Here is a 17,439-nt window from a genome sequence, read left to right as displayed (position 1 = left end):
TAATCCCCTTCCTTCAGGAGAAGCCAGGCCATTTAGTGGACAAAGAGCGTTGGAATAACAGAGAGAGGAAGAGTAGATAATAAGGCTTACCCTGATTTAAAAAAAAAAAATCCCTCTTCCTAGGTAACCTTGAGGTCACTCCAAGACACTTACCTTGGGTTGCAATGTAGTGCCGGGGGCGGTGGTACCCCTGGAAAATAGGAAGAAAACACAACCAAGGGTTTCCATTCAAAGCTTAGAAACAGCACAATATTAAGACACATCTCTTTCTAGTTACCTGGTGTTCTCATAGGCAAAATGGGAATTGCTGTAGGAAGCCCTAGAGCGTGTGGTTACCCACCTACTGGGGTGAGGCCTCTTATACTATATATGCTGATGCAGAGCCTGCGTCAGCCCCTTCTTCCCCGGCCTCTCTGTTACGGTTGCAGATTTCGGTTTCTGGTCTCTGGTCCAGCAGAGGATTCTGATTTGTGAGTTTAACCCTAAATAAATAACCATCTATTTCTCAGTTTTGAGCTAGTGTGGGATTTCTTTTAAGCATCCATTCCACAGGGAATAGCATCTCAGAGAAGCAGTGAAGACTACATCAAGACCATACATGCAGACTCTGTAGCCTTGTAGCATTATTGTGTTATCTACCTGTGAGGGACCCATACATGTTTGCCATAGGCGTTCCTTATACCCAAAATAGGGAAAGAAGGCACTTCAGGTTTATGGTGGGCACCAACCACCAACCAGCTTTTCCTGACTCATAATCATATGCAGATCCCAATACTAAGCGTACTGGGGCACCCGGAGGAGGAAACGGAGAATGCATTGTTCACAGTCAGAGAAAGGAGATGGGAAGGATGTCACCTTGCTTCTCTCTGGCAATAGAAAAGTTTTGGGTGCAGAGAGGACCATGTGGAAGTGTGAACTCAGAGAGGCAAGAGCTATTTGCTAATCCAAAGACCAATTTGTGATTACCCTGGTCCCTTCAGAGTGCTCCCACAAGCCTGTGCTATGATGTGCTCCCTAGCATGGAACTAACTCATAGCATCCAAGTCATGAGGAAAGAGGTTGTAGATGGCACTGTCTTTGACTTGGGAGTGGAATGGATGGAGGACCGGCCTCCTTTGTTACAGAGGAACAGTGTATCAGATTGAGTAAAAACAGTATTGCATTGAATAAAAGTTTAAGTTTAATATAGATTATCAAATATGATTAGCAGTTAGTGATTAAATGGATGGATGATAGACACATTGTTAAATTTGTACCTGGTGTATCAAACTATATGGACATGTTTGCATGAAAGTGTGAGTATGTGTACGCGTACATGTGAAGGTGAAAGGCAGTCTTTGGTGACTTCCTCAATAGCTCTTTGGTTTATTTTTCTTTTGAAATGATCTTGACTCAGTCTAGATCTCACTGATTTAGTTAAGTTCTTATCCAGTGAGCTCTGGGTACCCTCTTTTCGATTCCCCTCTCCCACCTCAGTGCTAGGATCATAGATGATCACTATGTGCCCAGGTTTTGTGGGCAGGCTAGGGGTTGATGCTCGGTCCGAATGATTGTGCAGCAGGGACTTTGCAGGCAGAGTCTTCAATCAAATGAATCATTGCTGATGATCCTGGGATTCACTTCACATTTAGCATTAACTGTCCCCGGAGAATGTGAGTCCTAAAGTTTGGTGAACCGCTGTCTCAGTTTTAAACATTGTAAAACAGTGTTAGAGAAGATGAGATGTCTCAAGTCTTAAAGAAGGAAGCCAAGAATTGCCGTCTCTGTAGATTTGGCAGCAATTCTGAAGTCCTGGATCTACCAGATGACTTAGATTAGTGTATTAGTCTCCTATGTGTTTGTGAACCTGACTAGTTTACTCATCTGACAAATATTTAGCAGGCTTCCCCTAATTTCTGTTCATACTTTATCTGGAGTACCTGTCATCACTGACCCCAGACTAACATCATGATCAGAAACTCTCTGTACAACAGTTAATCTTCACTGTCAGCTTGGCTGGAGTGAGAAATGCTTAGAAGATTAATGACAAGACTCCCCTAAGTCAGTCTCTCTAGGGACCACTAGGTCATGAAGGCTCTGACCCATGGAGTGGACTAACTCCTGATAGACTCGTGTGTGATGGTATTATCAGAAAAAGGGGAAATAGAAGGCCTCGTTGGTAGAAGTGAGAGCGTGACCTTGGAGGTCCTTGTGCTACTCCTAGGACCCCCTTTTCCTGCTTCCTAGTTGTGATGCAGACGGTTGGGCTCTGCCACACTCTCCTGGAGGCAGGATTGGCATTTCAGACTGAGGTCGAGGTAAGAGCCAGTGACTGGCTGTTTTGCTTTTTGACTCTTTAGGTTGAACTCCAATATCTGTCTCTGGGTTTTTGTTAATCATGCTACAACACCCTCTTGTTAGGATAGATTGATTGACACCTCGGAAACCATGAGCCAAAATAAACATTTCCTTCTTTAAGTGGTCTTACCCAGGTACTTGGTTCTAGCAATGAAGATGCCTGGATTACATGGCTAGATTAACCATGCACCATGTATGACTACTGTAGGTGGTCCTTATACTTGATGAGGACAGGCAGCTGGAACAACTGACTCCTGTAGAAGCTATTCCTCATAGACCGTATATACTACCAGACTCAGAGGAAATACCAAAGGAGCAAGCTACGACCAACCAACCAGAAAGACGGCATAGCATGTGGATTATATTTACCATAGACCAACTCAATTGTCTAGTTTTGAATTTTGGCTCTTCCCCTTCTAGGCTGGGCCATTTAGGATAAGTTATATAACTTCCTTGGGTCTCAATTATATCTATAAAATGGACATCAGACTGTTTAAAGTATATTAAATGAGATCAGATAAGTTAATATATGATAGTTCCTATAATTCATACTGGATACAATTCTAAAATTTTACATGTGTGTCTTTGCTATTATAATTATATAATTGCTCATTTAGCAAATATTTATTGAGACCCTTTGATGATTAAGAGTGTATACTGGACCTTCAGCGGTTGCTGCATAGGTGAGTCCTCGCACGTTAGTAGCTGAGCCCTCCTCCACAAGCAAAGGGATGGAAAGGCAGATCTGTAATTCCAAGGCAAGATGGACAGGGCTACGCAGGCTGGATAGAAGACTTAGATTCTGGGGTCTTTTGAGTAGGTTTGGGAGCAGAAAATAGCTCCCTGGAGCCCAGAATGATGAGCTTTCTTATGTCTACTCTCTTCTGCCATCTCCCTCATCAGCTGGTCTCAAAGTCTTCCCTGGCCTGGGCCATAGCTTCAACCTCCTGGTGTCCTCCAAGAACCCATTTTTACTCTTGAAGCTCATAAACTTCCTGAAGCAATGGGCTTCTCAGAATACACCCAAGGTTGTCAGGTTTTTGTTTCTATTTGAGTCTGCAGTGACTCTACATTACTTGCATGGCAATGTCTAAATGCTTCATCTTATAGTAACTACACGATAGCATCCTCATCTTGAACTTTTTCTCCCCAGCTCTCTCGCTGTGTCTACTCATGAGATGAGTCAATACACTCATCTTGTGTTCCAGCCTCACTACCCAGGACTTTAGACATGGCCTCTTCTGTGATACAGAGATAACTCCTTCCTCATGAGTCTCCTTTCTTTTGAGAGATTCCACAGGGCTTCACAGAGACCCAGTGAATACAGGAACAAGAACAGCAGCACTAAGAACTTTTACCCTTTTCTTCTCCTGGGTCATGAGACACACCACCTGGAGCAAGGTGCAGCTTTCTGCACAGGTTGGTCAGTGGAATGCATGTATAGGTCTGGTTTTGAATTGGCAAAGACCCTGGAATAAACTGGTTTGAAAGATTTCAAACATACTTGAAAGTTAATGGAAGAAAAATCTGGGCAAGAAATTCACATATCAAATGTGAGGTTGGCCTGCCGAGGCTCTATTTTGTGCTTTTATTTGTTTATACAATCATTTCAGATTTGATCAGCAAGCATCAAAGGGGCACATTCTACTATGCACAATGCATGGAAACCCAACAGTGAGCCAGCCAGACGTAGGTTCTGCTTTGGAGAAGCTCATAGACATCTACAAGCTGGGTTATGAAACTCCAAGGGAAGATGGGGGGGCTCCGTAGAGCACGCATGGGAACTGACTCAGCTATAGACCAGAGGGATGTTCTCTTGATGAGGTGGTGGTTTAATTAGCTTCTAGTCTGGGTCTCCTGACATTCCTGAAATCCCACTTCATGCCATTGGCAGTCTGTCTAGTCTCCCCACTAATGTCCCCACTGCCCATGGACTTAGAACTCTTCTTCAGAAGTAGTGGTCACATTTCTGTCCAGAAGACTTAGCACCAGGCCACTGTCTGTTTCCCTCCCCTACCCCTGACTTATTTTTGTTCTTCCATTTTGTGTGCACGTGTTCGTATATGCATGCACATATGTATGGAGGTGTGAGTGCATGTGTGTAAATATGTGTGAAGGCCAGAAGTTGATGTCAGATGTCTTTGTGAATCAGTCTTTTCAGTGAACCTGGAGATTGTTGACTTGACTAGACTGCCTGGCCAGCAAACCCCTGGGGACCCAGTGAATGCACGTGTGCCACATGCCTGCCCCCATGCCGCATCTGAGCAAAAAGACCTGATCTAGACTCAAGAAACTCATAGAGTTCCCAAAGAGGAAAAATTTAAACCATGAGAGCGATTCCTTAGCAATGGAGATAAAAGGAAATGTGTTGCTCAATTGGATCTCCTCTGGGGATTTGCCAAGAGCTAGTGAAGAAAACTTCTTAACCTTAAAAGAACTCCCAGTTCATTTAAGTCCCACCTACACAGACTGACTGCAAACCAGCACTGGGCCTGCCTCCATCTGTCTGTGAGCAATGGGAAAGAGGTTTGCATCCAAAACACATTTATCTCACTCTGCGCTCCTGCATCTGTTACTTACTGGGGACCCAGATATGATATTTATTTCCAGGCTGGTAATTTATAACAGATTCAAGTGGCTAATACATTTTCGGGTGTGCAAACAAACAGGCCAGTGGGCTGGTTCAGAGAGCAGCATAGCACGGCCTCCAGAGGCTCGGGCAAGGTTGACCTCATCCAGCTCATTATCCAAATAGAGTCATTCTAATGAATTGTCAAGATTCAATTATAGAGAAGGTCCTCTAACTTGGATGGCTAGCTCTTGTCTTTGGGCTGAGCCGAAGACCAGGACAAAGTGGTGAAGACTAGATAGCTCCCCCCACTCCATTGTTGGTTTTCAGAGATCCCCAGGAGACTACAGAGTATAGTTCTATGGGGATCTCAGGTAGGCTCACAATTGTGATTATCCTGCTGCCTGCCCCATCATGATAAACATAAGAGGGTGCTTTTATGTTTGGTGTCTTTTTGTCTCGCCTCTGCCTCTTTCCCCATTGTCTTTTCCACACTCTGCCCTGTAGCAACGGGAGGGGACAAAATAAACCACAGTGCAGGCTCCCATGTCCTAAGGTGTTCAGAGGGCATTTTCTAAGTAGGAGGGGAAGGGAAAGCTAAGATGCCAGTGGGAAGTTGGGGCATATGCCCTTCTAGGTTCTTCCTTGCTTCATTAGCAGGGGTTAGCTTCTCCCTGGCAAGAGCAAGACAGCCCTCTCCTTACAGTAATTCTATTACTTTTGTACCCGTCCTCTTACCCAGCCACTGAACTTGACTGCTTTGCTTTCTCTAGCTACAGGCTACTTCACACAATCAGGTTGGTTAGTCCATCTCAGGATTACTAAGGCACTTGTTAAACTCTACCTGGTTAAGACCTGTGAGCCAGCTTGTTTCCTCTTAGAACCCTGATACTCTACGCCAGTTACCCTGAGTTACAAAGGTAGCCATCAACAACAGGCCCAACAAGGGTAGGATTCATGGCTGCAGTCTCATTAGTCCTGATACTAATCACTGAGATGCAGCTCAGGGCCTGACATTGCCCATTAGGACAGCATGCGGTAGGGACATTTGGCCTGTCTGCATAGTCTACTTCTTACACAGAAAGGGAGGGGGCTCTTCTGTGTTCCAGCTCTGCAGAGAATTAAAGTCTAGCTATGTGACCCAGGGCAGTGCTCGTAGCCTCAATCCCTGGTTTCCTGTCTTTTAGAGGCTTGCAAAAGACTTTGTAATGACAGAACAGGACAGCGCTGATTAGTGCTGGCACTGTATAGAGCCACTTGCATTTAAAGCAGTTTCATTTGCTGTCTGTATTACACGCAGATTGCTCGGTTCTACATGGACTCAGACATTCACTCTAGTGCAGACTGAATAAGTAGCTGGGAAAATCATTCCAACGGGGTTTCCATTTAGATATTAAACGCCAGATAAATATGTCAACCTGGGCACACAAGACTATGTATTTGCTAGATCCTTATGACTGTCATAGCCACCTGACCAACAGTCAAGATGTGGAAGGAAAGAAGGAAACTAGTCCAGCCCCTATCAGTAAGTGCTGGATGAGTGTCTGCTAGATGCACACTGTGGATGGCCTTAGGAGTAGATGAAGGACCAGGAGAAAGAGTTCTGGCCAGGGACATTCAGTTGTGGTTCATACCCAGGTTGTGCCACATCTCTATGACATTGGACCAGTTTTTCAATTTCTTCAAGTCTCAGTTTCCCCATCTGCAAAGTGGGAGTGATAAGAACCACCTTGAAGCATTACCAAGAAGTCTTAGTAAATTGACTCGCTTCAAGCATACATCGTAGGGCCAGGAGGGACCCATTAAGAACCTACTACCATCATCACTGCTTTTTATTACTGGAGGAAACAGAGTTTGGCACTCTTGATTCAAAGTCTAGGTCCCCCCCTCTTACTTCCTTGGGTGGGACTCTGGGTACATTTCATAACCTTGAGAGTCCTAGCTTACTCATCTGGCTATGGGTCCTAGAGGTATTCATCTAGCTAGGCTGAGGTACTACTTAAGGTGACCTGCTGGTACATGAGAAGTGATCACTCATTCTCATGTTACTACAACCCTTTCTTATCTGGTTGGTTCTTTGTCACTTTCTAAGGCAGGACTGAGATGGCATCTCCTTCAAGCTTCCATCGGACTCCCTCTTGAGGCTTCAGTCTGACAGCCCCTGTTCTGGGAAAAGTCTCTTTTCTCATCTGACCCCTCTTACCAGACAGAATCCTTGCCTGATAGGTCAGTATTTCTAGCACATGGTGGGACTTCTGCTTGGTGTTTGTGAGATGACTACCAGAGTGGAAAGCTAATGACATGGCCAGTGGATGCTTAGAGCAACCTGCCCTTGCTGGAGACGAGCTGCTCAGAATTGGATTGCCCCCTGTGAAGTCATCTGGAGGGCTATAGACACAGAGACTTCCTTATTTATCTCCACTGAGGCTCTAGCCCCAGGTCTTGGTCACACAGCAGGTCCTTTGTTAGGCAGGGTCAGGTAGGAAAGTGGAAACCACTCTGAGCATCATGGATCGTGGGGGCTTCAACATGGAGAACTGACTTGACGTGTTCTATGGGCTGCTGATCTTGAGGCTGACCCATGGTTCCTCTGTGCCATCATGCTCAGCAGCCCATAGAGCCCGTAGCTCAGTGGTTCTTTACCTTCTTATGCTGTGACCCTTCAATATAGGTCCTGATGTTTGGGTGACCCCCAGCCATAAAATCATTTCTGTTGCTACTTCATAACTGTAATTTTGCTACTGTTATGAATTGTAGTATAAATATCTGTGTTTTCTGATGGCCTTAGGAGACCCATGTGAGTCATTTGACCCCCCAAAGGGGTCAAGACCCATAGGTTGAGGACACTGTCCTAGAAGAACAATGGAAGACAGAAATCATAAGAAATGGGGATCTGAGATGGCCTGGAAGGAACTAGAACTCAAACCGAGGAAAACTGGAGATGCAGATGAAAGGTTGTCTTGGAAGAACTTCTACCCAGGCAGGAAGAGAGCAGAGACACCCTAGTTGCTCTCTTTCTGTCATCCTTGGGGGTCCTATCAATCCCTCTTTCCTCCTTCCATGAACACTATACCCATGCTCACAAGTGCACAACCACTACCATCTACAAAGCAAAAGAGAGCAGAGAGTGTCAAGGAATAACTGGGGGCAAACAGACAAAAGGCCATGCTGGGCTGAGTGGATATCTAGGAATGTGATTTTGCTGGGTATTTCCATTCACATAATAAAGGCCAGATAGCTCCAGCAACTCAGGCTTGTAAGCTTCTATGTGGATGCTCTCCCTTAGGACAGTAACATCTACCTAGCCATAATCAAGGGAGAGGAGAAAAGGAAGGAACCAATCTAGCCTGGATTGGCATCTGCTGGCTGAGTGTTCACCCAGTCTAAAGTGTGAAGTAGTTATCAGGTTCAAAGCTCAAAAAATGTTTGTTGAATTAATGAATCTACTGCTCAGGCTATGTTATAAAAAATTCATGAAACATGCTATTGTATTTCATAGCTGGTCTATCAATACACTCAAGCATCTGAAGGATCAGTGGGAAACTGAGTCATTCTTCAAGGCCTCTGGGCTCTGAGCTGAGTCCTTGAGAAGTCAGCTTGGGTCAGTGATGCTGGGCTATCCACTTGGCAATAGTGGCCATACTTCCTCCTTTGTAGAGTCTTTCACTTCTGTGCACGCCGTTCTTGGCTCCTCTTTGAACCAAGTCCTTTTCTCAGCAGTGTCTGAAATGTGGTGGCAGCCTCCCTCCTACTTGGCTGTATTAATTCCAGGCTCTCTTTTCTGGGCTTTCCCTTTCCTCCAGGAGCAGAAGAAGTGCAGAGCTCAGTGCTGAATGGGACCGCCCATATTCAAACACCTTCAACAGCTTTCTCTTTCCTTCAGGGTTCAACCTCCTAAGTCATCAAGGATCCAGGGCCAACCTTATTTTCCATTACTACCATTATCCTGTTCCCACTGCCCTCAGACAGAGATGCTATGTCATCTTTCTTTCCAAGCTCCTTCCTCTTGGCAAGAGCAGTTCCCTAACCAAAGGCACAGCCTCTCTCACTTTGAGTTTGAATTTCACTTGCACCTGAAGCTTTGACTCACACAATTTTCTGCATCTCTGATTGAAGAAGTAATATGCTTCCCATCCCTGAATCCTGAAGGTATTTTATCTGAACCTATAATAGTCAGCAAGCTCTAGTTTACCCTAGTTTACCACAGATGTGCACAGCTTCTCTCTTCTGATGTTTTTGAGGGTGGAGACCCTGACATTTTTAGTTTTGTGGGCCTCATAATATCCAGCACATAGTGAGTATTGTAAACATTTTGTTGCCTCAATAGTTGGACCTTCAAATGAACGATTGAGTAGACAGACACAGACACATTAATGCATGGATTGAATGAATAAGATCAGCAGTTTCCCTAGAGCTGTAAAAAAACAGACAACTCGAGTCTGCTTGAAAGCAGCTGTAGCTCTGGTGAATGATCAACTTGTGCCATGCAAACTAGGGAAATGACACACAGTTCTGGACATGTTCCAGCTACTTTCTGGTGGACAGGTTAAAGAGCCTCTCAACTGGATCTCGAGTCTGGACAGTCAACTCTAGCCCATAGCTACTTAGCCCAATCAAGATACTCACATCGATGTAGTTGGCATTGATGTAGTCAGAGTGGGGGTCTCCATCCAGCACCAACAGCCTCACCCGGGAGTGGTCATCTGCAGAGAGAACAAACAGCAGGAAGTGGTAGATGAGAAGCTGTGGAAGGAGGGGTCAGTAGTTGTCTTCTGTAGAACTGTCACCCATTAGGTACTCTGCCACTTTCTCACAGTTATACGTTGTTTATAGATGAGGAAACTGAGGCACAGAGAGGCAATGAATCTGAAAAAGGACCCATTTTCTACTTTCTATTTTGATTATGATTTCACCATTACCTGAGCAGGTGTATCCCCGGCTCCTAAATCTTAGTGATTTCATCATGACTATGAGGATGGAAATACCTGCTTCATGGGATAATATGGGAGACTGATATCAGTGCCCAGACCATAAGGTCATGGAGTCTGAATCAATATGCTTCCTTACCATGCTTGTTTAAAAACCATGGAAAGTTTACCCATTTCCCCATGAACACAAACTACTTTATGTTTGTCTCTTAGAGCACTGATGCAGACAGAATGTCGGCAGTGTATTGTTATCAATACTCTCATTAAACTGAGGACTGGATCATCAGAAAAGGGGTCATCAATAACTAAAAATCATGTTACCAAGAATGCCTTTTCAAACACAGTCTAGACATAAACAACAAGATGTTCGGGCTTTAATCAATAGCATGGCTGCTTCCAATAACACCAAATTAAAATAACTTTAAATGGTACATCAGAACAAGCTGGATAATCCTTTGCAATTAATTAATGTCAATTCTGACATGCTAATTTATGCACACTAGGGAACATCTTGGTTGGGTCTAGTGAGGACCCCAGTCTGCTACCTGGGTCACTGTGTGCTTGCCATTTGCATACGTTATCCCCCCATTATACTCCAGCTCAGAGATGGGGTTCACAGTCAGTGGGATAGAGAGGTATGGGCATCATAGGGCCTCATAGGGTTAAGGAGAGCAAACAGCTTTTCCTTGTAGACTTTTACAGTACTCTTCAGTTTCTAAGCACATTTGCTGGCACTAACTTGAGCTTCTTAAGAGGGGGCATTGACTGCCTTGTTCTGTGTTTTATCCGTTACAGCCTTACAGCACACAGCAGGCACTCAGTGAGTATTTAGATAGTTGGATGAGTGAATGGCCCCATTGGGTGCTCTCAATGATCTCCTGAGAGAGGCAGAATGGTTCCGTTAGTCCTTGTAACAAATGAGCAAACTGAGGTTCATAAAAATTGGCCGTATGACTAGTGAATGGTGCGACACAGAAAAGTGTGGGGCTATTAACTTCAAGTTCGTATGTCCCTACTTCCAAAAAGCTCCAAGCAGGAGATTAGAAACCATTTAATTATTCACAGTGGGGGATGACCAGAGAAGTTGTTGGTTGAGTGATGGAAAAAATGTTTAAGAAGTGAGATAATTTAGAAAAACAACAAAGAGACACTACTTTCACAGACTGAAGGAAGAGAAAGATGGGGTGGCATTCTCAGAACTCTAGAGTTGGGGTAACCTAGAACTGGAGCCACCATGGGTGTCTTTGGCAGGAGCTGGAGACAATTGGGAGAGTTCCTGGTTGCAAGGACATCACCTTGCAGAGATCAGCTCCTTGCAATGTAACATCAACTGGAAGGTCAAGGATGGGTTCAGCTTTGGGCAAACAGGCCCTGGACTGGTATAAGGCACCACTCATATCTATTAACTCGGAATCAATCATGTGTATCGAGAGGCAGCAAGTACCATGTTTGATTAATACATTATACTGAAAACCCATTTTTCTAATTCTCCAAGGAGGAAATGTTTCAGTGGAAGCCACTGGGAAGGAGGAGTAGGTAGGAGGTAACTCTGAAAGGGTATGGGATAGAGGTGGGGTCTGGGGTGAGGAGAATTTCAACTTAAACTTTACTTAATTCATTATAAAGCTCCAATATTAGGTATATCAGCTCACTCACTTTTCCCTAAAAGTAGCTCTTCACCTTATCATGGTCACAATGATGTGCTATTATAATTCTGATTTCACAGGTACAAGAACTTAGGCTCACAAAAGTTAAGCACTTTCACCAATTAGACAGCTACACCCTAGGGTGCATCCTGCTCTACCAACAGGACTCACCATCCTGAGGAATTCCAAGCATCTCAAAGGGTAACCACTATTGGGGTCTGTGCAAGTGAGTGGTCCCCAACCCTCAGTACTCAAGAGAGGGAGACTTCCTGGGGATGGCCATTCTGTAGGAGTGTGACCTGACCCTGATCCTAGGCTACCAGCAGTTACAGAATTTATAAGCCTCAGAAAAGGAAAATGTATATTATATTATTATCCAATGCTCTTATTAATGACTTGGTGATTCAAAATCTCTTTTATTTATGAGACTGATGAATTGCCTGCTATACTAAAGAGGCAGATCAAAATCTCCTTTACTTACTGAGTTATGCTTGCCTGGAGACCATAGCAGTGGAAATAGAGTTTCTGGTTTAAAATGATAAAAGGGGATTTATATAAAAGCAAAAATCATTAGAAACAAAGCAAAAGAAAGAAACTTACAATTTTGAGTCAAATATCCTTAAAGAGTATATGTGTCTCTAACCTTCAGTTTGTATACCAATATCTTCCTTTATTATTAAGAACACACTTGCTGATTACCTACTATGTGCCAGCCTAGGTGAAGGAACTAAGAAAGGGTTAGAGTAGGTGAGCTTCATGTTTAAGCAATAGGGGCAATTTGATCAAGGAGATGGCTCACAAATGGAAGTGAAACATCAAGGTCGCAGAAGCAAGGAATACAGAGCTTTGTGTGGTGAAATGAGACACAAGAATTAAAAGTGAGGAAGCTCTGACCCATGGGCATCCAGGAAGTCTTTCTCTTAGAGGACACTGTGGAAGCAGGAATCCTCAAAGACAGCACATTGCAGGAAGTGCAGTGGTGTAGGACTGCAGAAGAGTCTTTTCCCTGGGATTACTGATTGTGAGGGGAACAGTAACAAGAGGGGACAGAAGAGAAGGCTGGATTAGAATGGAGTGTTCTCTATGCCACTTTAAGGCACCAAGACACAAGGACCTAGAACATTTAAACTTTCAACAGAGAAATACTACATACACAACAGTGGCAAAAACCTCACAATATCACCAAATACATGCTAATATTTGTAACAGGAATGCTAACCCACTCATTGCTAGAGAAAACATACAATGGTGCAGCCTCTTAGAAGATAGACCATTTCGTACAAAACGAAGAATCCATCACCATGAGATCCAGTAATTACACTATTTGGTATTTACCCAAAGTATTGCAATCTTATGCCTACATTAAAACCGTGTGTAAGCAGCTTTAGTCATGATTGTACAAATTTGGAAACATCCAAAAATATCCTCAGTAAGTGAATTGGATAAATAAAGGGTGATATAGCCATATACTGGAATATTATTCAGTGATAAAAAGAAATGAACTCACAAACTATAAAAGACGTGGCAGAGACTTAAATACTATTGCTAAGTAGTGGAAGCCATTCTGGAAAGGCTATGTTGAATGTTGATTCTACATATGGTTCTAACTGTATAATACGCCAAAAGAGAAAGAAACCATCGAGCCTATAAAAACTTCAATGGTTGGCAGAGGTTTAGAAGAGGAGGAAGGAGGGTTAAATATGTTGAGCAATGGGGACATTTAGGGAAAGGAAACTATTCTTTAAAATACTGTAATTAGAATATATGCACTTTCCAGTTCTACAGAACTGCATAAGATACAACGTGAGCCCTAATGTAAACTGTGGACTTAAACTAACAATAATGGACCAATATTAGGCTATTAACAGCAACAAATGTTCTGCAGTGTTGATGAAAGGGGAAACAACATGTAAGTGGTGCAGAATTCTGTACTTGCCACTCAGCTTCTCTATAAAACTAAAATTGCTCCTAAAGAAATAGAGAATAGTGCCTGGCATACAGCAGGGACTCAATAAATGGAGGCTTGGGGCTAGATATAAGGTACACAGTGGGGTGACAGTAGAGACACCGAGAAAGCTAATGTGCCCCATTTGTCCGTCTGCCCCAAGACAAATCTGTTTATCTGCAGAGACAGGAGTAATGTATGCGTTCCTTAAAGGACAGAATTCAGATACAGGTCTACCAGAAAGGCAATACAAAGAATGGCAGTGTCCTCATGGTTTATTTATCTGTTCTGGGAAATGCTAATATTATTCTGTGTCCCTTTCTTCTGCTAACTTTATGTAATTAGAAAGATAAAAATTGTGTTTACTCACATGCACATGGAGAAAGATGGGGCAGCCAACGATGGCAAGGAGCTTATACAAGGTAATTTACAAGCCGCCCAGAATGTTCATTATGCTCTATCTACATTTTGCAAGCTTGAAAAACAACTAATTTGGCATGCAGTGTTTGAGAGTCAAGACAAAGAGAAGGGTTATGAGGAATCTTGTGGAGGAGGAGAAGCTCCCTGAATGGGAAGTAAGATGAAGGGGCAGGAGCCTGGATACTCCAGGTTCCTCGAGGAAACGGGGATTGGGAAAGAAATAACCTTTGCTTGATGGTAGGGGGGCTATGAAGGACTTGGGAATCCCAAGCTGTCCCATGAACAGCTGCAGGGGCGGGAGGACATCACCTTCTGTCTTCAATCTATCTGTCCTTTATGGCTGTAGAATGTGGACCCATGGCTGGTAACTGTTTCAGAGGCTTACAAATAGCTCTCTGAAAAGGAACAGAGGTTTGATATATCACATGACTGGTGTAAATTCTATCACCATCACCCATTGTAAACTACAGATGTATGAAAATTATGCTGATCATAACGTCTGCTTTTATTCACTGGCATGAATCAACCGGAGCACACCACTAGCAGAGACTCTTACCACTTCCCACAAAGCCACACCAGCTCTGGTTGCCTGAGAACCCACTGCCCTGTCATGGTCTCCTCTCCACAAACTTCCCTGGTAACCTTGATCGTAACTGGTCCCAATATACTGTGTTTGTTCTGGTCACAGATTCTTCACATGTGCTGAGGCACACACCCATCTGAGACCATGCATCACGACCAAATTCTTTATCTCATCATGGCTGATCCATTGTCTCACCTGCAGTCCTGCCCTGCCTTGATATCAACAACAAATCCTTATCTTCATTAGAAGAGAGCTAAAGGATCGGATGAAGTGTGAAGGCCAACCTGAGACGCCCCCTCCACTCTCTAACTAGCTCATCATAGTACTTGGCTTGGGTTGTAATATTCCTTGAACATCTATTTATTCAACTATAACCCCCACATAATATTTTTTTTTACTACAGACTTTTGCCAGAGATGAAAAGAGATCAAATATGAAATCATTGAACCTGCTGTAAAGATCAACACAAATATCTAAGTGGAACCTTATTATTATTATAGACCAATGGATTTCTAAATGTGATCTTTAGATATCAAGATTTTTGGGTCATACACCAGTTTCCTGAATCAGAAGCTGCAAGAGGAAAATGTATGTTTAAACAAGATTTTCACAGTGCACGCCCTCTTTTGAGCATGCAAATTAATGTTGAGTTATTCAGCACAGATTTGTCCTAACTTTAATCTCTCTTGGGAATGATCAGGAGACTTCCTGGAACTGAGCCATGAGGTCAAAGACCCTTCAGTGGCAGGTGGCAAGGGACAGGAATTTATCTGTATGGAGAGTGTAAGGTGTTCCACAGACTATTCCAGAAGCTACATGGATACTGTGCCATGTGATTAAAAAAGTAAGTCTGAGTGGCAAATTGCATACCTTACTTCATGGATGGAAAACTCAAGGCTCTGTGGAGTTCTGTCACTCAATAGAAGGTATAAGGCAGACAGCCTCTTTACATAGTGGCAAACTGGCCCCTAAGACCCAGTGCCCCAAATCCCTCTATCCCTTGTTTCCCACCAACATCTTGGTCCCTAATCCTGGTCCCTGTCTCTATCTTGTTGTCATTTCACAGCCACTCTGGAGGAAGAGGTTCAGTTCTCTCCTTTGTGAAATTCTAACTAAAAACCAAACCCCAGGTCCCCCCTTTTCTCCATCATCAGACAGAACCTAATAAATCAGTCATCTCAAGTCACATCCGCTTTAAGAGAGAATCACTTCAGAAAGGTGGGGCTGGGAGAGACTCTCATTTGCATACTTTATAATCTTTCCTCCTGTCTTCTGGGGACGGCAGAGGGTAAAAAACAGGAGCAATTTTTCAGAGAAAAGAGATTTGACTCATTACAATGAATTGTGGAGCTGCAAAACCATTTCCTGGAAGTATTGGAAATGTTAATGCTATCATCTTGCACGAGTAGGTAGGGAGGAAGCAGGTAATTCCACAGGGACTGCCTGGGTACCTCATCGAAGCTAAAGGTCTAAACATTCAATCTTGATTGAATTACCCTTATTGGGACGCAGCAGATACAGCTTGGGCACCACACAAAGAGGATACACATCCGTTCTGTGTGTCTCCTTGTCTCCACAGATCCATGCTAGCTGCTAGCTGAAGCTGGGAAGCTCCCACCGCAGAGACGGGAGAGAGAGGACGAACAGACAGGAAGAGTACCCAGAGAGGACAGGGGACAGTGTTGTAACCACTGCAGCTCCTTGTACTCTCAGGATGTCACTAGGCAGTGCTCCACCAGGAAGCCTTCCTGAAAGAACAGTGGGAGCAGAACCAGAGTGGAGGAGTTCGTTTAGTGATTTTGGAGGGTCTGCCAGGAAATGCCAGGAAGAAAGGAATCCAGTGACAGACTGTCACCCAGAACCGGGCACACTGGACAAGCAGGCGTCAGTGCTGTTGGAACTCTAGGAGAAGACAGAAAATGTGGACCTCCAGGGAGGGGAAGCTGGGATTCTTAGACATCCACTTGTATTGGCCATTAGTTAAAAGTAACTCCTAAGGACATTTAATTCCCCAGTGCTGTGATCTGTCCTATAAACAGAGAATGATAGTCCAGTGTCCAGAACACATCCTCAGAGACCGACACAGATGCTGGAGGTTGAATTGAGACCATGAACAACAGAGTGCCACCCTCAGAGAGGACAAAGAAGGGCAGAGGCTTAGAGTCAGGAGCATTGAACTAGGCAGGGGCCCATTATGTCATCTTAGCTCTCTTCCTGGGAAGCAGTAGAGAATCCTGCTGCATGAGAGGACATCTGGGTTTGCTCTGGACTGGAGTTCTTCCTAGCTCTCTTAACTTTAGGAAGAGAACACCATTCTATAGAGTGATATGGGATTTCTCTCTGTATACTGTGATTACGAATTAATAAGTAAAGAAACTGCTTTGGCCCTATAGCAGGGCCGAACTTAGGTAGGTGGGGAAGATGGAACTGAATGCTTGAAGAAAGAAGGGCAGAGTCAGGGAGAAGCCATGCTTGAGAGTCACTGGACTGGCCCTGTTCTCTGGCTTCTAGTTGGATTCATCTACCAGACAGCAAAAGCGTAGAGTGGTTGGAGGCAAGGGAGCAGGGTCAGGGAACGTATTCCCTAGCTCCCTTTGCTAGAGGACACACCTGTGCCTAGGGAGCATCGGGCTCCAGGTCCTGATGATCTTCCTGCAGAAACCTTGGTGGCTTCTAGTGTCTTTGCTCCTAGACTAGTCTGTGAAGGAACTTGTCATTACTTCTCAACAGACGCTATCTGGAGGTCCCATCTGTTTCTTGCTGGAATCCTGACTGATTACAGGACAATGCCACTTTATGCAATCTGTAGCTTTTATGGACCTTTTCCATAGTCATCTTCCTCCTTGGGGCTTACCATCCCAGGGTTGGCTTGACCCAGCCTTTCTCCAGTTATTGTGTTCACCATCAATTTGGCAGCACAGCAGAGAGACACCCAATGCTCATGCCCTACAGGAGTCTCCCCGCATTCAGGTCTTATTTCTTAGACATCAGTCACATGGAATGTTTGGGGA

The 17,439-nt window shown here is 44.1% G+C and overlaps 1 protein-coding gene across 12 annotated transcripts in view; it reads right to left on the bottom strand.

Annotated features, from left to right (window-relative positions):
* Positions 1 to 17,439, bottom strand: part of Ptprt (protein tyrosine phosphatase receptor type T) — a 1,106,759-nt gene that overhangs the window by 44,997 nt on the left and 1,044,323 nt on the right. For all 12 annotated transcript variants that reach the window (XM_085697063.2, XM_085697062.2, XM_085697064.2 and 9 more), the window contains 2 exons: positions 9,533 to 9,609; positions 154 to 190 (listed from right to left, as the gene is read on the bottom strand). In XM_085697063.2, the coding sequence (XP_085553189.2) occupies positions 154 to 190; positions 9,533 to 9,609 (114 nt within the window). The remainder of the gene's footprint in view (positions 1 to 153; positions 191 to 9,532; positions 9,610 to 17,439) is intronic.

The sequence above is a fragment of the Myodes glareolus genome, chromosome 10, assembly GCF_982192425.1.
Source record: "Myodes glareolus chromosome 10, mMyoGla1.1, whole genome shotgun sequence".
NCBI lineage: Eukaryota > Metazoa > Chordata > Mammalia > Rodentia > Cricetidae > Myodes > Myodes glareolus.
The sequence above is the reverse complement of the archived record's forward strand: the minus strand, read 5'-3'. Positions and strand labels throughout refer to the sequence as shown.